Source organism: Tympanuchus pallidicinctus, unplaced genomic scaffold (genome assembly GCF_026119805.1).
Source record: "Tympanuchus pallidicinctus isolate F22 unplaced genomic scaffold, pur_lepc_1.0 scaffold9, whole genome shotgun sequence".
Classification (NCBI taxonomy): Eukaryota; Metazoa; Chordata; class Aves; order Galliformes; family Phasianidae; genus Tympanuchus; species Tympanuchus pallidicinctus.
Genome location: NW_026294813.1, coordinates 3,274,295 through 3,299,615, shown reverse-complemented (window position 1 = coordinate 3,299,615; position 25,321 = coordinate 3,274,295). Strand labels below are relative to the sequence as shown.

At 37.5% G+C, this 25,321-nt stretch overlaps 1 protein-coding gene across 5 annotated transcripts in view; it reads right to left on the bottom strand.

The window, feature by feature from the left end:
* The window catches only part of ADAMTS6 (ADAM metallopeptidase with thrombospondin type 1 motif 6), a 151,110-nt gene that overhangs the window by 111,535 nt on the left and 14,254 nt on the right, over positions 1-25,321 (bottom strand). For 4 of the 5 annotated variants that reach the window (XM_052670410.1, XM_052670409.1, XM_052670412.1 and 1 more), the window contains exons 4-7: positions 24,867-25,035; positions 17,797-18,014; positions 17,154-17,237; positions 16,473-16,618 (exon numbers count right to left, since the gene is read on the bottom strand). In XM_052670410.1, the coding sequence (XP_052526370.1) occupies positions 16,473-16,618; positions 17,154-17,237; positions 17,797-18,014; positions 24,867-25,035 (617 nt within the window). The remainder of the gene's footprint in view (positions 1-16,472; positions 16,619-17,153; positions 17,238-17,796; positions 18,015-24,866; positions 25,036-25,321) is intronic. The other variant, XM_052670411.1, reaches the window with a different exon arrangement.

The window sequence follows — 25,321 nt, the reverse complement described above, 5'->3', positions numbered from 1 at the left end:
AGAATATCACAACTGATGTTCTAATGAGCAGAAGTAGACAGGATCTATTCTATACCGTATTCCAAAAAAATCAAACCTCAAATACAGATGACTTAGGCATTTTGGTGACTCAGAGGGAAGAGTGCCACCTACTGAGTCAACAAATTAATTATAATACAACTAACCTATCATGTATTTCCTATGAAACAGAAAAAGCAAGTTCAAAGTGACATTTACAGAGTTTTCTATGCCACTGAAAATGTAATCCCTTTTTGTTATAAAACGTTAACTTCGTTTATGTAACATGATAGTGAATCTATTTCTAGACTAATAATACTTAAACCTAAATTATTTCCAAAAAGTTTCAGACACTTCTGTTCTGATGTAATTCAAGAGCTTTAGTTTCTAAAGGAGGATGTAACTTTCCAAACACCCTGTCCCTACAATCTTTCACAGTTAGACATCAAAACATGAATATGCTCAAAATTATGCATCTAATTACATCTGGAAAAGAATGCACTCTTAACTTCTCCTCTCCTCTCCTTCTTCCCAACCCCACCCTATCTCATCCCCCTTTAAAAAAAGATTCTGGAATATGAGTTTAACAGTGTTGAAGACACAATATTTAGAAGCCAAAAACATCAATCCATTACTGAATATATTGATTTACTTGACCTTCAGGTTTAATTCATTGGTAATCAACACAACACATGCCTCTTTTGGGAGAAAAAAAAACAAAACAACAAAGCAGATAAACCACACTTTTAGAAATACATACAGTGATCAAGAAAAAGTACTTCTACATAACCCATTAAATGTATCTTGTGTCCTATTCTCAGAAATACAGAAGAACAGTATGTATCTTGAGATTCTTTTTTTTATTGGTTGTTCTCGGTGTTTATGAACAAATACTGCCATGCACTTCACATTTGCATAGTTTATGATGTACACCTTTAATGTAGTTAATGAAAGTTACTAGAAACTGACCTTAAGTTGCACTGTCACTCTCTTGGAAAAAAGTGGGTATACCTTTAATTTTGTTTTGCTTTTCTCAGAAATTCCCTTCTCTTTAAAAAATACAATCAACGCACAGCAGCTATTTCAGTACAGATTAATTAAAACAGAAAACTATCCTATCATACAAGTTCTAAAAAGACTCTCTTCCTCTGATGTTTATAAAGACACTATTTACTTTTAAGAAGATAGACAGAAGAATTAGTGACACTCCAATCTGTTATATCAAACCTACATCCATGGCATACCTAAAAGAGAACAAGCAACAGAGGAGGTGGAGAAAAGGGAGGTTTGGGGAGGGAGATAAAGGAGGAGTAGAAACTTGTTCATTATTTATGTTCTACATCTTTGTACACATTAATAAAATAGTTATTTCATATAGACTCTTTCCTTACAGATAGTCCGCCTTCCAAGGTAACTAGAGAATTTGAGCAAGTAGTTGAATACAAAGGTTATATATAACCTCATACTAGAATCTCTGTCATGCCCCAATTGCTTACCAAAATCTCATTTTTGGACTTGACAATTTCAACTATTGCATATTTGACAGAATCACAGTCTTACTTTCCTATTTGCCAATAGTGCTTTTGAGCATAAGTAACTCAAAGTATAAAGCTGTCCACATTTCTGTTTTAAAAGCAGAAATATGCTTCAAAGTTGCTTATTCCTAAGCAACTTTCTTTGAGTTCAGAGGATGTGGAAACACCCAAGAATTTTATTTATTTATTTATAGTACGGTGTAGCGATTCTTTATTCCTAAAAGCGTGGCTGGGAAACTCTAACCTACTACTAAGGTAACATAGAAAAAGGAACAGGAATCTGCCTTACTGGAACCCCTGCTGAACTTAAAAGCTGTGCAAAAACTTTTGCAGTACTGGTACAGCATTCCCTTTCCTGTCCTTCAGCTCTTTCATCACACGTTTCAATCAAACAGCTCAACCTCACATTTTTCTATCTTGATAGCAAAACACATTCAAATACGTACAGGTGACAACTTACTGAATAATATTCAACAGCAGTCTTTAGATGGCTATTTTAGAAAGTTTTAGAAAGTCAGATTTCTATGTAAAGATTTCAGTTGTAGAAAACAAATCTTCAGGAACATCTGACTTTACTTCTGAAGTCTCATCCAAAAAGCAGTGTTTGAAAATATGAAGCAATCATGAGCTGGCAGTCTAGCTCTGACCTCACCACATGTAACAGGAAATAACTTTGGAAACTATTTGGAAAAAATAGATGCTTGGAGTAGGAGACTATCAAGATTTTGGGATATGAGCAACTATAAAATGATGCCTCACAGTACTCAAGAGAGTCTATATAACCAACAAAATACAGAAATTCCCTCAAACATAGTTTGCACATAAAAAACTGAAATAACTCCTGACAACAGTGTGACAAAGGGCAAAGAAGTGGCAATCTTAAGAAAAGTTAAGAGATCATAGAATCATAGAATCACAAGGTTGGAAGTGACCTATAAGATCATCTAGTCCAACCGTCTCCTCATCACCACTGCCACCACAAGCACTAACACATATCATGCAGCAATGAGAAAAACCCCTAACAGCGGAGCATGAGTCCTCACTGCCAAAGAACTCAGCAGAAAATAGAGTAGCACAGGAACTAGATAAACCATCTAGGGATCTTTATGAACACTGGTGGTTTGTTAGTTTGATATACATGAAGTGACAGATGTCTATGGAATTAAATACTACTTATTAAATATCTATTTTTTTTTTAAATTAAAAGTTATTTAGAAAAAGTATACCTTTATTTTACATTGCTATGAATCTGTGATTTAAAGCAACTGTTTAACAATGCATTATTCTATTTCTACAGATTAGGTATTTTCAAAAATAGGATACATCTGTATCACTAGTAGAATTGCAGAATCATTCAGGTTGGAAAAGACCTTGAAGAACATGAAGTCCAACCATTACCTAGCCATACTAGCGTAACAACCCACTGCTAAATCATGTTCCTGAGCACCACATCCAAATGGTTTTTAAACACATTCAGAGATGGTGACTCAACCATCTCCCTGGGGAGCCTATTCCTGTGCTTAACAACCCTTTCTGTAAAGAACTTTTTCCTAATAACCAACCTAAATCTCCTCTGGTGCAACTTGAGGCCACTTTCCCTGGTGCTGTCACCTGTCACCAATGCGACGAGACCAACCCCACTCTCTCTGCAATACATTTCAGATACTGGAAGAGAGCAATAAGGTCTCCCTTCAGCTTCCTTTTCCCCAGACTAAACAGCCCCAGTTCCTTCAGTTACTCCTCATAAGGCATATTCTCCAAGCCCTTCACAAGCCTTGTTACCCTACTTTGAACATGCTCCAGCACCTCAATGTCCCTTCTGTACTGAGGTGCCCAAAACTGAACACAGTACTCAAGGTGAGGCCTCACCAGTGCTGAGTACAGGGGCAGGATCCCTGTACTCTAGTCCTGCTCACCACACCATTCCTGATACAAACCAGAATGCCATTGGCCTTCTTGGCCACATGAATACACTGCTGGCTCATATTCAGCCATCTATCCATCAGTACACCAAGGTCCCTTTCCATCAGACAGCTTTCCAGCCACTCTTCCCCAGGCCTGTAGGGTTTCCTGGGGTTGTTGTGACCAAAATGCAGGACCCAACACTTGGCCCTGTTGAAACGCATACAGTTAACCTTGGCCCATTGATCCAGTCTATCCAGGTCCCTCTGTAGCGTTCTTCTCCCTTCATGCAGATCAACACTCTGTCCTAACTTGGTGCCATCTGCAAACTTACTGAGGATGCACTCAATCCCCTCAACAAGATCATTAGAAATATGTTAAATATAAGCGGCCCCTGTATCAGGCCCTGGGGGACGCCCGGGCTCGTGACTGGCAGCCAACTGGATTTAACTCCATTGACCACAACTCTTTGGGCCCGGCCATCCAGACAGTGTTTCACCCAGCACAGCATACACCCATCCAAACCATGGGCAGCCAGCTTCTCCACAAGAATGTTGTGGGGGAGAGTGTCAAAAGCCTTAATGAAGTCCAGGTAGAGCACACTAACAGCCTTATCTTCATCCACTAAGCGGGCCACCTTGTCATAGAATGAAATCAGGTTTGTCAGACAGGATCTACCATTCATAAAGACATTCTGATTGGGCCTGATCCCCTGGTTGACCTTTAATTGGTCCATGATGGCTCCTGAGATTATCTGTTCCATAACCTTTCAGGGCAAAAAAACACAATACACAAAGCACAAAACATTGCTTCAGACCACCTCACAGAAAATACCTCCATGTAACTGCACCAGACACCTGGAGATCAGAGTGCGAAAACAATCTCTAACATACAACAGAGGAGGAGAGATGCACCTGCATCTCCAGGATAACAGAAACAGAAAACTGAACACATCATTTGCAACATTTAGGTAGATCAATGACATTGACCTTTAACAGATGGCATAGCTTGAGATAAGATATGCAAGGTCAGAGAGAATACCACCTCTAGTTTTGAAATGGTTGACATACTCACATGCCCAACTCCACGTACAGATTTTAAAGCTGTTGAATATTTGAAAAAGTTAAGCAGCAGGGAACAAGGAATACTCATTTTATGGTAAGAGTATTTGTATAATTAAAATGAAAAGGCTATGAACTTAGATTGAAATCCTACCCAGATCCTAGTGAAATATTGGGCATTCTGCCAATGACCTCAACGCATAAATAATCATACTCTTTGTTAGGACAGATTTGTGTAAACTAGTAGAAACTGAAGATTGCTAAATACTGAAAGTAATGGCTATGATGTTGTCACTAAATGAATTAATTTACAACCTGTGCCGTAATTAAAAACATATGTTTTTAATGTGTTCCTATACAGAAGCAATCTAATAAAATGTAGTAATAAACTTGAGCTAATAGTCAAGACTAATGTTTAAAATCTGAAGAAAACATGAAAATGTAGAATATATTCATGTGCAGCAAGAGAGAGAGACCTTTTGCAACAAATTGCATACGAACTCCAACATTGGTAAAAATCCAGTGTAAAAACTGGCCTAAGATGTTCTTCTGGATTGTTAAGAATGAGAAGCACAGCTAGTCACTTGCATATCTACTATTCTGCCAGTCACTGTAAATTGTGAAAATACCAGCTCTGATATTGTACTTAAGCAGGGGAAAGGGAAAGGGAATGCTAGGATTCTAATTAGACTAGTAAGAAAAAATTTAAAATGAGAGGTTTTTAAAAGCCTCTATGTTCTCTAAATAAAAGAAGGCAAAATATGACATTTCAAACTGCTAGAAAGCCCTTCCTCAGATATCTGGCCAAGCAGTAACTGAGTGTTCTAACAGATATCCTAAACTATTACCACCAAACATTTCCTGGAAAAACTATCATTTGAGTAGTTTTATGACCCTTTGTGCAACTAAGAAGGTAAATGTCTGAAGAGGGAAAAAAAAAAAACAAAACAACAGCATACAAAAGAATTTTTCATTGATTTTTTTTTCTTCTGTTGTAAGGTGGGTATGTAAAAGGAAAACATTTATTTCTAAACTACAGCAAACATTATATACCGTTACTAACAACAGAAAATGCAGTTTGGTATTTCACGGATTTATTTCAATACATTTTTAATTATGCCTCATTTACAGAAAGCCTTTCACCAGAGACAGGAAGTAGTTGCACTGCTCACGTTTCATGCTGCTGTATACGCTGCTATATATTCAACTTTTCCAGCTCAGGAAAACATTAGGTTTGTGACCAGTTTCACTCATTGAGCACATCTTAAGTGTGCGAGGTTAAACTCAAAATTTCTGTCTTAACTTGAGATAGGTGAACATTACTTGTCTCTTTACTCAACAGCAAGTATTTTAATGCGTTTACCAAAAAAAAAAAAAACAAACCTCCAACCAACCAACCAAAAAAAAAAAAACCAGCTTTCAGACTTCAGGTCTCCAGTCAAAGCATGAAAATCTGAGCTTTACTCCATGATACTGGTCACTCTTCTGGTTTTGGAATTGAATAAAACACATTTTGCCCATCTGGAAAGGATTAGGCAAACTCTGGGCATACATTACATCTTTTCCAAACTTCCACTCTCAGAGACACAAACTTTATAAACTAAATCAGAATACATATCTTCAACAAAGCATAATCTATAAGCCAATCAATGATACCGCAAATTAACAACCTTTTTAGTGATTAGAAAACAATCCACTCACAAACATGCTTGTTAATTAGTTGCTAATGACCTGCTGTTTGACAACCACAATGCAATAAGCATTTTTCATATTTCAGATTTTTCAGATAGTTTTTTAGCATTCCAAGTGAGTTCTCTCAAATCCCACAGTCTGACTCCTGTCAGCTAAAAAAAAAAAACTATTAATAAGTGTTAAAAGATACCACTTGCGCTACCATTCTTCCCTCAGAATCGAAAGCAATTTATAGCCAAGATAGGAAGTTTGGATTGAGATTTAGGCCTTATTCTGTAAATAGAGAAGGGAGTGGAACAATAAACAAAAGAAGTCACATCCAACAAGCAAGTGTATAACTATCACATAAATGCAAATATAGATAATATGCCAACTGATTTCATTAATTCATCTTGTGTTTGGTTTTTTTTTTTTTTATATTGGCAGTGTTATCTAATTTCATTTTCTATCATTATTCCACCATGTCCTACGGCTACTCAATTCACAAGATGAGCTACAAATTACAGAAACTGATGACAGAAAATTCTTCGTTGAAATCTTTGTGTATGTTTCCTCTCTTGGTTAAACTTCGTAGCTCTAGGGCCAAGTGTATCTAAAAGAGGGAGAACGTGTGTCACATAATATTTCACAGCTGTTATGTCAGATCTCAATCACAACTCCTCTTTTGCCAGTCTTCGGGTGGCCATTCTAGATATTATTTCTTCAGATAATTAAGAGCAACAACATGTTCGTAACACAAAAGCAAGAATGTAAGAACAGTAGTATTAGTTCATTATTTAGGTTTAAAAAGTGATTCTATCAGTGGAAAGTAGCGTATATGTAAAAAGGAGTACAAGGAGTATACCATCTACAGAAATACTGTACAAATACTCCTATTGTGTGAACCATATCAAGTACCACACTTTCCCCAAACTACTGTACCTAAACAGAAGTACATTTCAGAGTTTGTTTCCACCCTACCAAATCTATCATTTTGAATGCACTAGGATTTTTTACTTACTCGTCTTCAATTCCCTAAGAATAAAGAGACATGGGAAATTTATTGTTACTTGTTGTAAAGCGGGGTCCTCAAATATTAAATACATGCACAGAAAGAAATTAAGGGCAACAGATATATGACAGTTTTTCAACTGTCCCTCAGAGGAACACACACACCTGTGGTCTCCAATAAATTAAGTCAATGGATAATCTTACAATTCTTGCACAAAAATAACACAAAGGAAAACAGCCTCCTGCCAAGGGCTTAAATTCACTGTAAGGAATTCCAGTAAAACAGCTAGGAAGTCTGGACAACAAATGAGGATGAAAATTACTTAATGGACTGTAGCCAAAGAAGAAAGAAGCAAACAAATACAATTGACATCAAAATTACTTCTTGAAATCAAAGCCTTTCTTGTTAATGGGGGAAGAAACTGCAGGATGAGAATCAGAGACAGGATTTCATGGGAACCAGAATGCTCTGAATGCTCATTTTTATTGGACAAGGATAGGAAATTCTCCTGACAGAGCAATGTTAGAGTGCCTTGCATAGAAACAAAATCTTTGCAAACAAGTTAAGAAGCCCAGACAAAGTGGAAAAATGCCTCAGAAAAGAAGCATAACAATCTTGGACCTGCAGAAGGAAAGGAATGTGCAGAGTCCTGACTGGCCCGACCCTGCTACCAAATGCCTTAACTAGTACAGAATCTAATGGGAAAATGTTACTTGTTACTACAGAATAAAAATATATTACTAATCTATAAGCTACCAGCATGTAAAAGAAGAACCATTCGTATGAAATAGCTTTCCTTTTAGTACTGCTAATCAGACAACACAGCTTCTAAATCAGCCCTGGCTGCCTAAACCCCCTTAATATTATAAAAAATGAAAGGCATGATTGTGGTCAGCTCTACACAGGTATGCAAAATGAAACAAGAAGCCTTTTGCTCCTCTCAAATGTCTAAACCACTGCCAGAAACACTACAGTTCTTTAGATTACCGACCACAAGATTTACAAGAGTTTAAGACTACTGCTGTATGCGAATACCGTCTGCCCCTTCAGAAATGTGACAGCACTGGTTTGCACTGGGGATTCATGCTTCACAGTTAAGTACAAGAGAATACACCTTGCCAGTGAGAGCACATGGATGAGCAAATGATTACCTAAAGCATCATGAAGTTAATCTTGTACAAATACAATAAACAAACAAGCTCTGTAAATTTTCTCCCCTTTAAGTATTTGAAAAATCTACAATTGTGTAACGATGCTAATGCAGTGTTGTAAGAGACACAGAGTATTAGTACCACCTGCATACATACTGGAGTTAAAGCTAACAGCCACCACACCATACTGCCAAGCGCTACACTTACTGAATTACAAGTACAGTGGTAGCAGGCAAAAACATGAAAATCCCTACTAATTTCTGAGAGACACAGAGAACGAACACTCTTGTAACTTGCGTAAGTTCATATGAAGTCCAAGGAAGAGGAAAAATTACAGCACCTGTAGCGCTTACCACTTTTACTGACTGCCCACTGATACTGTCCTCTTTCACCTGCACCTACAAATCCAGGTGTCTTGAACTTAGTCAATAAAAATGTGCTATACTCTTGATTCTTTATTCACACAAATGAAGATTCCTCCAAAAACAAAGTAAGCTAGTTCATTGATGCTGTTGAATTAGCTGTTGCTACACAGTAGACCACTTACAAAAGTAACTCCAATTCAATTACAAGACCTTCGAATGTAGAATTATTATTTAATCACCAATTTCAAATGTCGTATCTGCATCTCTAACAGTATATCTGAGGAAAACAAATAACATTTATAGTCTCAATACCAAAGTTTTAAGAAAAAAGCTTCCAATAATTATTTTGCATGGTTTGGAATCAGAATCATATCAAAAGGATGAGATGATCAGGAGGCTGAAGCACCTCCCCTATGAGGACAGGCTGAGGGAGCTGGGCTTGTTCAGCCTGGAGAAGAGAAGGCTGCGGGGTGACCTCATTGCAGCCTATCAATACCTGAAGGGAACCTACACCCAGGAAGGGACTAAACTCTTCAAAAGGGCTGACAACAGCAGGACTAGGGGAAATGGATCCAAGTTGAAGGAGGGAAGATTGAGGTTGGATGTTAGGGGGAAGTTCTTTACAAGGAGAGTGGTTAGGCCCTGGAACGGGCTGCCCAGGGAGGTTGTGGATGCCCCGTCCTTGGACGTGTTCAAAGCCAGGTTGGACGGGGTCCTGGGCAACCTGATCTGAATGTGTATGTTTGGTGGCCCTGCTAGGCAGGGGGGTTGGAACTACATGATCCTTGAGGTCCCTTCCAACCCGGGTGATTCTGTGATTCTGTGAAAAGGATTGTTGCTGCATCAAAAAGGTCTTGATGGTTTTGTCATGCATACTGAATTTGATTTTTATTTTCCTTAAAAAATACAGAATAACTACTGGGAGACATTTCATTTCAATAGATTTTCTGTTTAAAATGCTCGTATTTCAAGCACTAAGGTATGTCCTTAGTGTTAAGGCATGCACACACAACCTCAGCTTCCCCCTGGAATTTTCTTCTCCATGGGCTGTTTGGTGTACCTTTTGTTCATCTTCTGACATAAGAAAAGGCAAATTAATAGCTCTGGATCTTTCCTCCCAGCAGGAAAAGACCGTTTCTGCAAACTTTATTACAAAATAAATAAATTTCACTTCTTTTATAGTAAATCAGTAACGTGCTTCTGGAAAAAAACAGCTGTTTAGTATATGGAGAAAACAAACTAGCCATTTCAGATTCACAAAATATTTGAGAACTATTGGGTTGTAAAAGAAAAACACCCATTTTTGTATTCTGTCATCTTTTATCTCTGCTAGTAAATCAGGCACACAAGATAAAGAACAATTTCATTTATAAGGTATACACCTGCATGTTAACTAAGTCATTGCTGATGAACACCATCACTGAACAGTGCCAGAAACCCAAAACAAAGGGCTGTTTTAAGAATTTCCCTACTTAATGATTTTTAATTTCCAGGCAAGGAAGTAACTGAATAGGATTGAAGAAAACTACCCATTTTCTCTTCAAAAAAATGACATTATAGCATAAATAGCTTATCTTAAAAACACAGAACTCTGGAGGTCACCATTTTGGCCATATTTCTTACAGCATTTCTGAAGAAAAACAAAAAGTCATCAGGCTATCAATGAAGGTTTTTCACACACATAAACACACAAATAGCCCATAAACAAAAACTATAAAAAAGGCAAATAAATACTTCAGTATTGAAGGTAGAATAAAGGGATGTGTATGGGAGAATATACAGACTCAAAACTACAGTTCTAAAATGACTGATCTGAAAACCTGACATTGTGCTAAAAAGTGAGATTTCCACATCTCTGATGCTGGAATGCAGGAATCAAATACAAAGAGTATTTATTTCTACCAAAACACTTGAGACAAAATAAGCATATGAATTTATTCTTCTTCTTTTCTGTAGAAGGTCATCAAAATAGCATAACACTATAATGCAACTTCACAAAGCAAAGCTATCAGGTTAGTATGAAGGCTGCTCCAAAAGTAATAGCTGTTTTATTGTGTTGGCTCACAACATCAGAGGTAGATGGTGGTATCACAGCAGAGGCTGAACCTTCTCCCAATATTTCATTACATTTTGTTGCCATGAGACAGGTGGTAGCAGAGGGAACAGCCTGACAACATGGCATCTGACATGGAAGTACATACGAAACAAAGGCTTGTCACTGATTTCCTCCAAGCAGAAAAAACGGCATTCACTGAAGTTCACTGGCAATTGTAAACATTGATAAAGATCAAACAGTGGATGTGAGCACAGTGAAGGGTAGTTGCTGCATTTCAGCAGTAGAGACAGTGGGTCACCTCCAGTGGTGGAGATTTTTACAAGCATGTAGAATCTTGTTCACGGCTGGTGAAAATGCATAACTCATGGCGGTGACTGTTGAAAAAGTGTTTTGTAACTTAGAATTTGCTCAAGTAGCTCTTATTATCCTTGTGTTTGTTTTAGAACTCTGTTAACGGAATTACCCAGAACTTACTTTTGGAGTAGCCTATGTATTTTCACTTTATGTACTCTTAAGAAACTGATTTAGACAACTGCAGAATAAAATGAAAAAAATATCCTGGCAAAAATCTCACGGAGTTCAACAAGAACTGCAGAGTCTGGAAAGTAGCTCTCGAGAAAAGGCGTAAATTCACAGCAAGTTGAATACAAGACAGTAAACTGCCCTTAAAGCAGCTAGTACTCTTAGCCATTTTATTAATGGAGAAATATTGCCAGCAGGTCAGAAGACGCCACAGCTAGAGTGCTAGGCCCAGTTCTAGGCCCATCAAAACATGAGATACACAATCATAGAATGGCCTGGGTTCAAAAGGACCTCAAAGCACATCAAGTTTCATCCCCCTGCTCTGGGCAGGGTCACAAAACCACTAGGACAGGCTGCCCAGAGCCACATCCAGCCTGGCCTTGAATACCTCCAGGGATGGGGCATCCACAACCTCCTTGGGCAACCTGTTCCAGTGCGTCACCATGCTCTGAGTGAAAAACCTCCTTCTGATACCTAACCTAAAACTCTTCTGTCTTAGTTTAAAACCACTCCCCCTTGTCCTATCGCTGTCCACCCATGTAAACAATCATTCTCCCCCGTGTTTTTATGCTCCCTACAAATACTGGAAGGCCACAATGAGGTCTCCCCAAAGCCTTCTCTTTTCCAAGCTAAACAAGCCTAGTTCCCTCAACCTTTCCTCATAAGAGAGGTTCTCCAGCCCTCTGTTTATCTTAGTGGCCCTCCTCTGGACCTGTTCCAAGAGCTCTGCATCTTTTTTGTGCTGGGTGCCCCAGGCCTGGACGCAGTACTGCAGATGAGGCCTCACAAGAGCTGAGTAGAGGGGGACAACCACCTCCCTCTCCCTGCTGACCACCCCTTTTTTTAATTCAGCCCAGAACACAGTCGGCCTTCGAGGCTGCAAGCTCATACTGCTGGCTCATGTCCAGCTTCTCATCCACTAGGATCCTCAAGTCCTTCTGTGCAGGGCTGCTCCCAAGGAGATCTTCCCCTAGTTTGTATAAGTATCTGGGATTGCCCCATCCCAAGGGCAGCACCCTGCACTTGGTCTTACTGAACCTCTTTAGGTCTTTATGGGCCCACTTCTCCAGGCTGTCCAGGTCCCTCTGGATGGCTTCCCTTCCCTCCAGTGTATCAACTGCACCGTTCAGCTTGGTGTTGTCTGCAAACTTGCTGTGGGGGCTCTCAACGTCATCATCTGTTATCAATAAAGATGTTGAAGAGCACCAGTCCCAAGACTGACTGCTGAGGGACACCGCTTGTGACCGGTCTCCACCCTGACACAGAACCATTGATCACAACCCTTTGGCTGCAACCAGCCAACCAATTCCGAATCCTCTGAACAGTACATCCTTCAAATTCACACCTCTCCAATTTAGAGAGGACATCTGGATATACAGAATAGAGTCCAAAGGGGCTACTAAACTGATCAAGGAACTAGAATACCTCTCTTAAGAAGAGAGGCTGAGTGCGATGGAACTGTTTAACCTGGAGGAGTTTCACACAGATCTCATCAATACCTACAAATACTTGAAGGGAAAGTGTAAGGAGGATGGAACAAGGCTCTTTTCAGTGGTTTCCAGTGACAAGACAGGAGGCAACAGACACAAACTGGAACAATGGAAGGTCTGACCACCAAGAAGCTCTTCTGTGCTGTGTGCATGAGGGAGCACTGGCACAAGGCTGCCCAGGGGATCATAGAATGAGTTGGGTTGGAAGGCACCTTGCACATCATCAAGCTCCAACTCCCCTGCCACAGACAGGGGGCCACCAACCTCCAGATATAATATTAGACCAGGCTGCCCAGGGCCCCATCCAACCTGGCCTTGAACACCTCCAGGAATGGTGCATCCACATCCATCTCTGGGCAGCCTGTTCGAGTACCTCACCACACTCTTGGTCAAGAACTTCTCCCTGATATCCAAACTAAATCTTCACTCCTTCAACTTAAAACTATTTCCCCTTGTTCTGCCATTATCTACCCTTGTAAAGAGGTGTCTCCCCTCTTGTCTGTAGGCTTCCTTTAGGAAGGTTCAATGAGGTAGGTAGGAGAGCTGTAGGCTCTCCTTCTTGGGAGATCTTCAGAATCTGCCTGGACAAAAGTCTGAGCAGGCCAATGTCTGCACTTGAGCAGGAATTGGACAAAATGGACCAAAGGTCCCTTTCACCCATCCAACTCTAACCATTCTGTGATTCTGGAAAAATAATTAAGTCTCATACTATTTTAGTTAAAAAAACAAAAACAAAAACCAAATTTTAACAGGCACGCTCTATAACAAAAAACAGCTATTGCTGTTTCACAGCCTTAATTCAATGTCTTATCTTGAATTATGACTGAACACTTATGACTCAACAAATATGACCAAAAGTTCTGAAGTAAGTGTGTAAAGGAAGACAAAAAGCAGTAAGACATAGAAAAGTATTATCAGTGCTCTGGATAGTTGCTATTTGCTTTATATAAAGTCATCCAGGGTCTCAAGATTCTCGAAGTTGTCCTAAGTAAAGCCAATTACCTCCTCTGAGATCATGTTACAGTAAAGTGCCTTTAGTCTCACAAGTTTGAGGGATGTTCAGAAGTTTTCCTGTGAAACTGAAGTAAGATGCTTCTGCTACCAATACTATCAGTAAATTCTCCCACTAGCCATCCTATGGCATACAGGTTAGCAGTAGAGACAGAGCAGCAAAATTACTCCTAATATTCATCAGAACAAGTTGAGAATGGACATCATTTTTGTACCATGTATGCAAATTATACCGTATTTCTTTACACCATCATAATTTTGCTCTCCTCCAATGAGATTTGGACCAGTCTCTTATCTACTTTAATTTTTTGTATTCATCTAGTAACATTTTTCTGCAGTTCCCTATGAGGTTAATAAAATAAGCACTTTGCAGACTACAGTATGCCTTCAGATTGTGGCAAATAAGCCAGTACATCAAGAAGGCTCTTGGTCAAAGACAAGTGGCATAGTTGTCTCCAACAAGATTAGCTGGTAAAAATACATAGTTTTAGCATATAGCCGATTCAGAAAACAAAAGTTGATCAGGCAGGTCTCACTAAATCAGTACTGATAATATTATTTTTTGTACACTGTAGAACATGACACCTTTTAAAGCATCACTGAGTAAAGAAATTTATTGTATAGCATACAATTACTGTTACTCATTCCAACTCCACCTCTGCAAAAAAAAAAAAAAAAACAATTCTTATATGCTGATAGAATTTGTTAGTAACATTCAGAAAAGCTAGCAGTTCAGGTGAAAGCCAGACTAATTAAACTGATTACTACAGTAATTTCCAAAATTAATACCAAAGGCCGCACTAAATAAATGCAAGCATTCTAACATGAAAACATGGAACTGAATTTGAAAGTTCAGCAATGCTTTATAAAGGTCAGTATCACAAACCTGATGGTAACACACTGAGATATGCTCATTTAAGTATGTGCATGGAAGTGTAAATTTATTTTACAGATCTTATCTACTTTATCTTTATCTACTTTCATAAGATAGCAAACACACATCCATCCTTCAGAAACGCAGCAGAACACATGGATGACTATTAAACCAAACAAGTCCTCAGTGCTCACTGATCGCTGTAAAACTTTTTCAATTAGAATTTTTCACTTTCTCTGTGAACTTGCACAGTTCTTCCACAGCTACAGGTCTGCACGTTAGCATTTTCTTAGGCCTTCGTCTGGAACACAGAACATCCAACCAGGACAAGGAAGCTTATACAGAATACAGAGTAATAAAACATACTAAAGTACAACAGTGAATGAAAATAAACAATTCTGCTTTGCAGTGCCAGAGTAACATTAACAAAATGTCAAATTATTCAGCCATAAGATTAAGAACAGAGTTACCAACACCAATCATCCATACATACTGGGAAGCTTCCAGTGACACAACAGTACCATGTAACAATTAGACTTGTTCGCTGACTGCCTAAGCCAGTAAAACTTTCACATGTAGGACAGCTGTAAAGGTTTAATCTTACATGTGAGCAGCTCTAGTGAAGGCAAAAATCTGAGTAAAACTAATCCTTTTTTTGTGAGGGGAAAAAAAAAGAAAACTAACAAAAAACCACCCACACACCTCACAGGAAAAAAAAAGAAAGAGGTCTCAATCATTTTCACCACCTCAATTATTACTATGCAGCATTAACATCCACATGTAACAATTAGATTTGGAGTATGAATACAAAAATCCATGCAAGAGACTCAGATTTTCTTACTATTCAAAAAGAAAAAAGGGTTTCTTTAACGAAATTAAAACAGCCCCCCTTCCCTTCCCAATAATCCAGCCACTACTCCGTCTTTCACAGAAAACTCCACGACAAATCACTTATTTTAATCACTTAATGTTTTTAACATTTCTGCAGGGAGCGCAATGATTCCAAAAATAGGCGACATACAGAGTAGTACAGAATTTGACCAGGAAAGCAGAAATAATAATAAAAGAATTCTAATCCAAATTAGTGCTGCTGCACCTGCTGCTATTTAAACAAAAGAGAAAAGAATAAATACCATCCTTAAACAAAAGGCAAACGAATCATCCAGAGAAGTACAATTGCCTACTCATAACTGCAGAGAACAAGTGGTAATATTTTCACCAGGAGTGCAAGATAGCAACACGATGCTTTGTTGACTTTATCATAGTAGTGGTGGTAGAGAAGCTAACAACTGTGCACGTCAGCTTTGAAACTTACTACTAAAGCCATCAGTTCTCATGTTAATTAAGCACAATAAATCAAAACAACTACAAAGCAGAATCATACATCGCCTGAATCTGCAAGAAAAATGTTGTTTCAGCAGAAAAACAGTATTACAGTAGTTGAGCTTCTGCCTTGAAATTCTTATAAAACATTATATATAGTTAACAAAACATTTTACACACTGCTTTTCTGTCCATAATTTTAAGAATTGTTTTCAATTATAAAAATATAAAATGCTCAATAAGATCCATCTGTTCTACTGGAATATTTGCATTGGCAATTATGTAATGAAAATAACAAGAGAAGCAAGTAATTTTTGTATCTTACTTTCAAAGCTTCTTAATCTATACTTTGATATACTTAGGTCAAACCATCTGTTACTTCTTTTCCTCATCATATTACCTACTAATTATATTACTTTATAACTAGCCTCTACATAAAAGTAAGAGCAAGAAAACTACAGAGTTAAAACAAAAATAAACATAATACTTATAATGACCATACCTAGTAATAAGAACCGCATTATCATGGTGGGCAATCCCATTTTCTGGAATGGTGTTTCCATCACTTTGGTGGGAGAGAATGGATTTCTGCCACTTACAGAAGCTATCGAGGGACTTGTCTGCATGGTGGTTTATCTCCAAGTTTGGCTGCAATACAACATGCATACCAGAAATGTTCCAAACAAATTACTAAGGTCAGTTGTTAAGCCTTTTGAAGACTAAATTGGGACTATAATTAGAAGCAGTGGTTTCTAGGAATAAACTCTTCTTGCCAAATTTTATCTCTGTAAAATCTGACCCCAAGTTCAGTTGTGTATTACTGAACAGACATTCCTTCTGCTCCAACTTAAATAATGATTATGTCAATACAAAAAAAATAAAAATAAAAATAAAATAAAAATAAAAAAAACCCACCTAAGTATTGACATATAGGTCTAAAAATAAAACTGACATACTCAAAGGTATATTAATATTCTCCTGAAGTAAAGAACAGATATTTTTGAAATAATATGTGGGAAATATTCCTTTGAAAAGTTCTCATCTTGATTATAGTAGTGAAAGATTACAAGGCAGGTTTTGTACTCAGATGCAGCCATTTCAAGCAATAATTGAATAATTCTATACTACACAATAGCATAATTTGTATTTCAGGGATATAAAGCTGAAGTGCAACAACTCTTACCTGATCTTCAGTGAGGACAATTAAACGTGTCACTATTATATTCACTACGTTTCCTAGACTGGAATCACGATAAAGTTTGGCAACCTGACCTCCAGAAAATAAGAAAAGGCACAAAGTCAGACAAGAAACAACGTGCAGTTCCCAAATTGTTAACCATTCAACTATCTTCCTGCTCAATGCATTTACAGAATGTTGATAATTAACATTACCTAAGTTACTTTTTGGATAAACAAATGACCATTCAGTAAAAACAAATACATTTCTGTCATAATTTTCAGTCAAAATAGTTTATAACTTGTTTAATAAACCATCCAACATAAGAAGCATTTAGGCTGTTGATTTAAACATAACAAAGCTACACAATTTTAAATTCTTAAATGATTAAACGATTTAAATGATTAAATGATTACATTCAGATTGAAAACAAAACAAAACAAAAAATGTGAATGATCACAGCACACTTAACAGAAACAGTACTGCATTTTTCCCCACAATGCTACAATTTACCATATTGTAATTATGAATTCTTGCAAGATGATGCATATTTTAAGGCTTTACTATGTCAGTAAATAAATATTTTACAAATACTTTGAGCTTTCAGAGTGCACATGTTAATATCAATATTGAGAGGGATGAAACTTACAATATTCATTACACTCAAAATGTAGTGTTCAATGTCTTTGCGACCATGATATCCCACCATCATTTTGTCGGCTACTACCAGCGTCTCCACAAACCGCTCAAGGCTTACTGATCTCTTCTGTCGACTATGGCTACTTAATGTGTCATTGACAGGAAGTGAAGTTGGAAAAGCAGATCCATCACTCATCCACCAAGGTTTACTGCTTCTTGTGAGGTCTTCTAGGAACCAAAATAATTAAACACTTCAGAAGGATCACTAGTAAAACTCATTCAAATGCAGCTGTTTTAAGTTGAGATCATCTTTAAGACTCTAAAAACAAGTCTTTCTTGAGGCAAGGAAAATGCAAGTTTATCATCTTTAAATTTAAAATACCTCATAAAAAGGAAAAACAAGTTTACTTCAAGTTCTGATATTCTGAATGCTACTTAACTTGGCTTAGCATGACAAATCATCATCTTCTCTCAACGTATCTAATCCTGCACATTTATTTTAGTACTAAAGATTACTTATAGTTAACCATGAGCAGGATATGAGATGGCTGTAATACTAGAAAATTAAAAAAAATTGGAAAATATAGAAAAAAAATCAAAATTAAGGTTAAAGGTATCAAGACATACTAAGGAATTAAACAGTTTGAAAATGCAATACTGCTTTTATGCAATATATGGTTATTACAAACATGAAATTATCAGAGAAACAAACAGTACATACTTTCTTAAAACTTGAACTCATGTCCTCAGGGCAAAATTGAACATCCCTTCCCTGCAAAATGGGCACTTTTAATATTAAGTATCCCTTTTTCACAAAGATCCATGCAAATCTCAAGTTCAAGTTCAATAAAGCATAAAATAAGCTGAAATCACATAGTAAGGACTTCAAAATATTCAAGGTTATGGATGGTAGTTATGGATGAACTTAAGAACACTAAAAGGTAAGCACATTTTTAAGTGACTGAATGAGACTGCTCAAGTGATCAACACAAGAGATGCAACCTTACCTCTCCTACAATTAGTTCAGCTAAGGATAAGCTGAGATATGTCCAATATATTCTGTGAAAAAGCACTACTTTATGCAGTCCAGCTAAACCATCTGTTTCATAGAGCAATAATAACACAACAAAGCATGTACATTCAGGACAAAACCAGGAATACTTCAGTAGTCCCACTGTTGCATAATATTTTGAGTGCACAGAGTTGGCTTTAAAAGGCACATTATTTTCAGAAAGTTGAAAAGAGGAAATAATCTGGGCAGCTGACAAAAATGCTGGAAGTAAAATTATTCTCATTCTACAGTACTACAGTTCAATAATCCTATACCCATCCTAAAAAATAATATCAAGTAATATTGATAATAAGTAATAAGTCTGGAGAGGATTTCAAAATCAACATCAAGATTTCTACTAGCTCTTATCCCTATTTTAGCAAGTTCAAAGTTGATCTAATTGTTTAAAGATTTTCATCTCACTTAAGTAGTGATTTAGAATCATAGAATTACTCAGGTTGGAAAAGACCTTAAAGATCATTGAGTCCAACCATGAGAAGAATTTTAAAAAGACCATTTAAGAATATGTAGAATTTTAGCTGGCAACTTCTGTGGTACATTTTAAAAAAAAAAAAATCAACACCTCAGAGTAAATGGTGCTATCTGGGGATTTCTAATGCTCATAAAAATGCCAAGTACTTTATACATACAATATTGCTTCATATTCATTCATAATTTTTCATTCAAAGATGCAAATCTGTTCTAAACATTTGAAAAACCAATGAGCTCAGAAAACTTCCACATAAAAAACAAGTAACAATTCTTCTGGACTCATCTTGACACCATCCTTCAAAACAAAGGTCTCAGAAGACTTCAAGAAAACAAACGTTTCTCCTTTTCTTATCAGATGATAAAAAGGCTTCAGCTGATTTCAAAGTAATGGAAAAGTTGGAAATAATCCTGGGTACTCACACTCCAGGATCTATCAGTTTTCATGATGTTTTAGTTTAAAAACACTGAACAATTTTGAGTAAAAACTTTCTTTAAAAAAGACTGCAAACTTTCACGGAAAACATTCTGACAAAAATATTTTTGTTTTAAATAACATAATGAGTCCTAGATTAAAAACCTTACATCAACACTGAGCATATCTACTGGGAAATAAAACAAGGGTGGGGGAAGAGGAGGGATCAGAAAAGCAATGTAATTAACCCCAAAGTAAGAAGTACAAAAGCAGGAAATTAGATTGTAAACTGCAACTGAAAAGAAATCCAGATGCACATAGAAAGAAATGGTGCAGGCGGAGTACACAGTAACGGTACCCAAGTTTTAAGTCTTCATCTTCAAAGGTACTAGATAGGAGAAAGAAGCAGAGATGAAAGAACGTAACACACAAAAACAAACCAAAGGTGATTTAAAATCTACAACTGCAAACTATTTTAATATTCTCACAATTGCATCTTACACAGGTGAAAAATTACATACAGCCTTTTCTTAATATTAAGCAACCCCATTTAATGCACATATAAGCATTTTTTCATTTTAGAATGTGCTGACTGTAGGATTTGGCATGAACAAAATCATGACAAGAGGTAGCATGTAGTAGTACTATCCCTAAATAATCTGCCACTTCACAGATTTCACATGTCAATTTTTATTGTTTCTCAATCAGACCCAGACTGTAAATACACATTTTCCTTTGGTTGTTTTGTGATTTTTATTTTTTTTTTTTAATTATTGTAGCCAAAACAGGTAAAGAAATTTTATTCATACTTCCAAGAAAACAGAATTTCAATTCCAGACAAAAAATAGAAGTACATGGCTGATCTGCAGAAAAGCTATTTCTTAGAATTTTGCAAATAAAAAAATAATAATTTTTTTTTTTAAAGAACTACTGAAAGTATTTCACACTTCAACATAATACGCACTATTAGACGTAAGGAAAAATAAATATTTCAATAAGTTATGCAGACAAACAAGAACACAACAGAACAGTTCATAATTTATTTTTAATTGCAATACTAATAATGAGTACCGTTAGCATGTCATCTAAATATTTACATCATAAATCAAAGCTATAAAACAAATACCACTTGGCATTATACCTGCCTACTCCACAGCTTTAAGATGCCTTTTCTTTGAAAAACCAACTAGATGGCAATACTAGTTTGGATGGAAGAATTTTAAAAAATAATAATAATAGTAACTCTTCTACAGGTTGACCCTGCAAAGCATAATCCAGTGACCTCAAATCCCTCTGAGGCAAGTTGAATTTAATCAATTTATTAGCAAAGCCTTAATGATTTCAACTGTATTTACTAAAACAATTAATTTGTTGACAATATACACATGAAATATTATTTAACTTTTTTTAAAACATTCTCATGTCTAAGTGATTAAAAATCAAATTTAGGTTATGTGAATCAGCCACAATTCAAACACATATTTTTACCTGAAAATGAGCTACTGTGAAATAGAGAAGTATTTTTATTCTAATCTTCCCAGCTTTTCTTTTGTACTGATCACTGAAATTCTATTACATAATAAGAAGCAGTCCAACAAATTCTGCTCATCTGTTCACCAAAATAAAAATAAAATCTTCACTGCTTTCTCAGTACAGAACAGATACACGGTAAACTTAGGTGCAGTTTACAGTGGTAGAAACTTCACAGAACAAAATGTGAATAGTGGCCCTTCTGCACAACCATATTTCTCCCAGTGTACTATATTGGCAATAGCATTCTGAAGGTAAAACCAAAACCAGTTTTTCAGACAAAATGAAAGGTATTCTTCCAAAGATGCAGTTATCATTTTATTAAATCTGCATTTAAGTTTTGTTGTTGTTGTTTAACATAGAATTGGAGAGTTCTCAACTTCCAAGAGTTATTACCTGTCTTTATTTCTAATATCTGAAAGATGGGAAACCAAAAAACAATTTTTTTTTCATTGATACTCTGGGGATGCTCAAAATGCCAAGCTCTTACGGGAAAAATGGGCTTAAACAGTACTTGGAAAATAAGTTTAAAAGGTTTGGTAGTCACAGAAGCACAGAACTGTAGGGGTTGGAAGGGACCTCCAGAGATCATCGAGTCCAACCCCCTGCCAAAGCAGGTTCCCTACAGCAGGTCGCACAGGTAGGCATCCAGGCAGGTCTTGAACATCTCCAGAGAAGGAGACTCCACCACCTCCCTGGGCAGCCTGTTCCAGTGCTCCGTCACCTCACTGTAAAGAAGTTCTTGCGCACATTGCTGCAGAACTTCCTATGCTGCAGTTTCCAGCTGTTTCCCCTTGTCCTGTCTCCACTCACCACTGAAAACAGTCTGGCCTCGCCATTCTGCCCCCCACACCTCAGATATTTATAGACCTGGATCAGGTCCCCTCTCAGTCTTCTTTTCTCAAGGCTGAACAGACCCAGTTCACTCAGCCTTTCCTCATAGGAGAGATGCTCCAGGCCCTTCACCATCTTTGTGGCCCTCCGCTGGACTCTTTCCAAGAGATCCCTGTCTTTTTTGTACTGGGGAGCCCAGAACTGGACGCAGTACTCCAGATGAGGTCTTACCAGGGCAGAGTAGAGGCGGAGGATCATCTCCCTCGACCTGCTGGCCACGCTCTTTTTAATGCACCCCAGGATGCCATTGGCCCTCTTGGCCACAAGGGCACACTGCTGGCTCATGGCCAACCTGTCGTCCACCAGGACACCCAGGTCCCTTTCCGCAGGGCTCCCCTCCAGCAGGTCATCCCACAACCTGTACTGGTGCATGGAATTATTCCTCCCCAGATGCAAGACTCTACACTTGCTTTTGTTAAACCTCATCTGGTTTTTTTCTGCCCAGCTCTCCAGCCTGTCCAGGTCTCGCTGAATGGCAGCACGGCCTTCAGGCGTGTCAGCCAATCCTCCCAACTTCGTATCATCAGCAAACTTGCTGAGGGTGGCCACTATCCCCTCATCAAGGTCATTGATGAAGATGTTGAACAAGACCAGACCCAGCACAGACCCCTGAGGAACACCGCAGCTTACAGGCCTCCAACCGGACTCTGCACCACCAACAACAACCCTCTGTGCTCTGCCAGTCAGCCAGTTCTCAACCCACCTCACTGTCCACTCATCTATCCCACACTTCCTCAGCTTTGTTATAAGGATGTCGTGGGGGACAGTATCAAATGCCTTGCTGAAATTAAGGTAGACACTGCTCTCCCCCGATCCACCCAGCCAGAGACAACATCATAGAAGGCTACCAGGTTGGTCAAGCACGACCTCCACCTTCTGAACCCATGCTGACTACTCCTGATAACCTCCTCTTCTTCCAGTTGTCTGGAAGTAGTCAGACTAACAACATTTAAAACAGCATGTAATCTGAAAAGGTATGATCTTGCAGTACTGGGGAGAACAAAGCTTGTCAGAAGTTTTCACTGAGTTAAAACAGTCTACACACCAGCAAGAAGAGAATGAAGTGAAGTAAATGAGCATGAGAAGTGTCAGAATTGCAAAAAGATTTTGTATTTTACTGTTAAGGTTCTCAGGTTGTGATAAACCTGAAAACTCAGGAATAGCAGAACAGCTTCTCCAAGGATAATGGCAGCAGCAAATATGGAGGGAAAAAAAGAAAAAAAGAGGTACAGATGCTAAGGATTACTGGATGTTTTAAAACAAAAACCTCATGCAAAGCTCTGATCAACTTATGATCCATAGCACAGGTACTGTCAGAGTTAGACAAAGCAAAACTAAACTACCTGCCACTGCTTCACCTTCACTTTGAGGAGAAATGATCTCCCAAGCATTAACAGAAGGTAAGATCTGACTGCTGTCAATATCCTTTCTTTTTCTATATAAATCCTAATGGTAAAAGATGAACTGTAGTACACTTAGCAATCCCTTCCACTTACTTCAACAGATTTGTGTGACAGCACTCCCTACAAAATGAAATAAAAAGTTAGATGCTACACAGATGTTTACTGCAAAATGCATAAACTGGAGCATCTGCATACATTAGTGTTCTTATTTTACAATCAGACATAGTAGTCATCAGAATTGTTTCATAATAAAGCATGCACGTGAAATAATGCTTCCTAAACTAAAACAGAAGCAGCATACAAAGTTTGACATGCACTTGACAGTTAGCTGGACTACTCAGGAAACTTCCACAAAGACGAGCCTTTTCAGACGACACTTGCTGTCAGTTTAATAAATCAGCAAGGTTAAAATTTCCAAAAGAATATGAAAGAAGTTGCATTAAAAAAAGAAAAAGTTATATTCTTTTCATTTTTAAGGAATTTGCCAGCTTTCCCTGTGCACTGAATCTCATGGAATACTACTGTCTGGGACAGTACTTTTAAAAACAAAAAAAAAAGGTAATCAATAAAGCTAAAACATTTTTCCTCTTATGTAGAAATACACTATTCTAGTGCTGTAAACCTAAAACAACCGATCATTTACTCCAAGCTGTTCTCAAGAAATTAAGTTTCCATTACAGTTTAAGCAAACCATTTCAAAATTAATAGTACTTAAAGAGTGTTTCTGTAGATGTTAAAACTGTGCTTTGTAAGAAAAATACCCTTCAATCAGAATCATACAATCATTCCTGTTAGCCACATACTCAACTACTACAGAATAACATCAACCCACTGACCCAAACACTACGAGTTTAAAAACTCTAAATCATAAACCCCTAAGAATGAAGAAGATACAGACTCCAGCTTCAGGTACACTAACAATCATAGTTGTAACATACTCACTATACATAGAGTTTCCTCAAATGACATGAAACACATGCTACACACTGAGCTATAACACGTAGTCACTGAAGTCATGCTATACTGCTGAGAAGTACATTTTGAGAAAGTCAGTGATCATTAATACCACTGTGCACAAAGAAATAAAACAAGACTTATTCCCAGTGCTTTATTTGTAAAATGACACTATATTCTGGATGGAAATCTTGATGTGAAGCAACTTTATAACAGGGCATACTGTATCACCCAAAAGGAGTCTTCTTACTCTACACTGTATATAGTACCTTACCTGTGAACCAAGGAAGGCTAAATAAATTTTTGAAGCTATGATAACACCACTGATACTCATATTCATTTACCTGAGACTCCACAGCGACTGTGATCATACAGAAGTTGCTGGCGCATGGTAGACTTTTTGTATATGACATGGGGATGACCATTCTCGTAACTGAAGTTACTTGAATTAGCTGTTATATTCTTTAAAGGCTCAATGAAGTACTCTTCATCTTCTGTAGCAATAACTCCATGCTTAAAAAGAAAAAAAAGGAAAATTTGCAAGACAAGATAAATCTATGTTTAAAACCTTAAAATTAAGTAACATTTGACAATCCTTTATTTCTTTTAAGAAATAAGTCAACATAAAATGCATGATTCAGTTAATTTTCAGAGTCTTTAGTTGGAAGGAGAGGTAAATGCCTACAAGCAATACAATACAGAAAGAACAAAATAGCATTGCTTTACTTCTGGAATTCATCCCTACCTTTTTTTAGTGAGTGTGGTAACAAAGCAAGACAGATTCTCAGTACAGGACAGA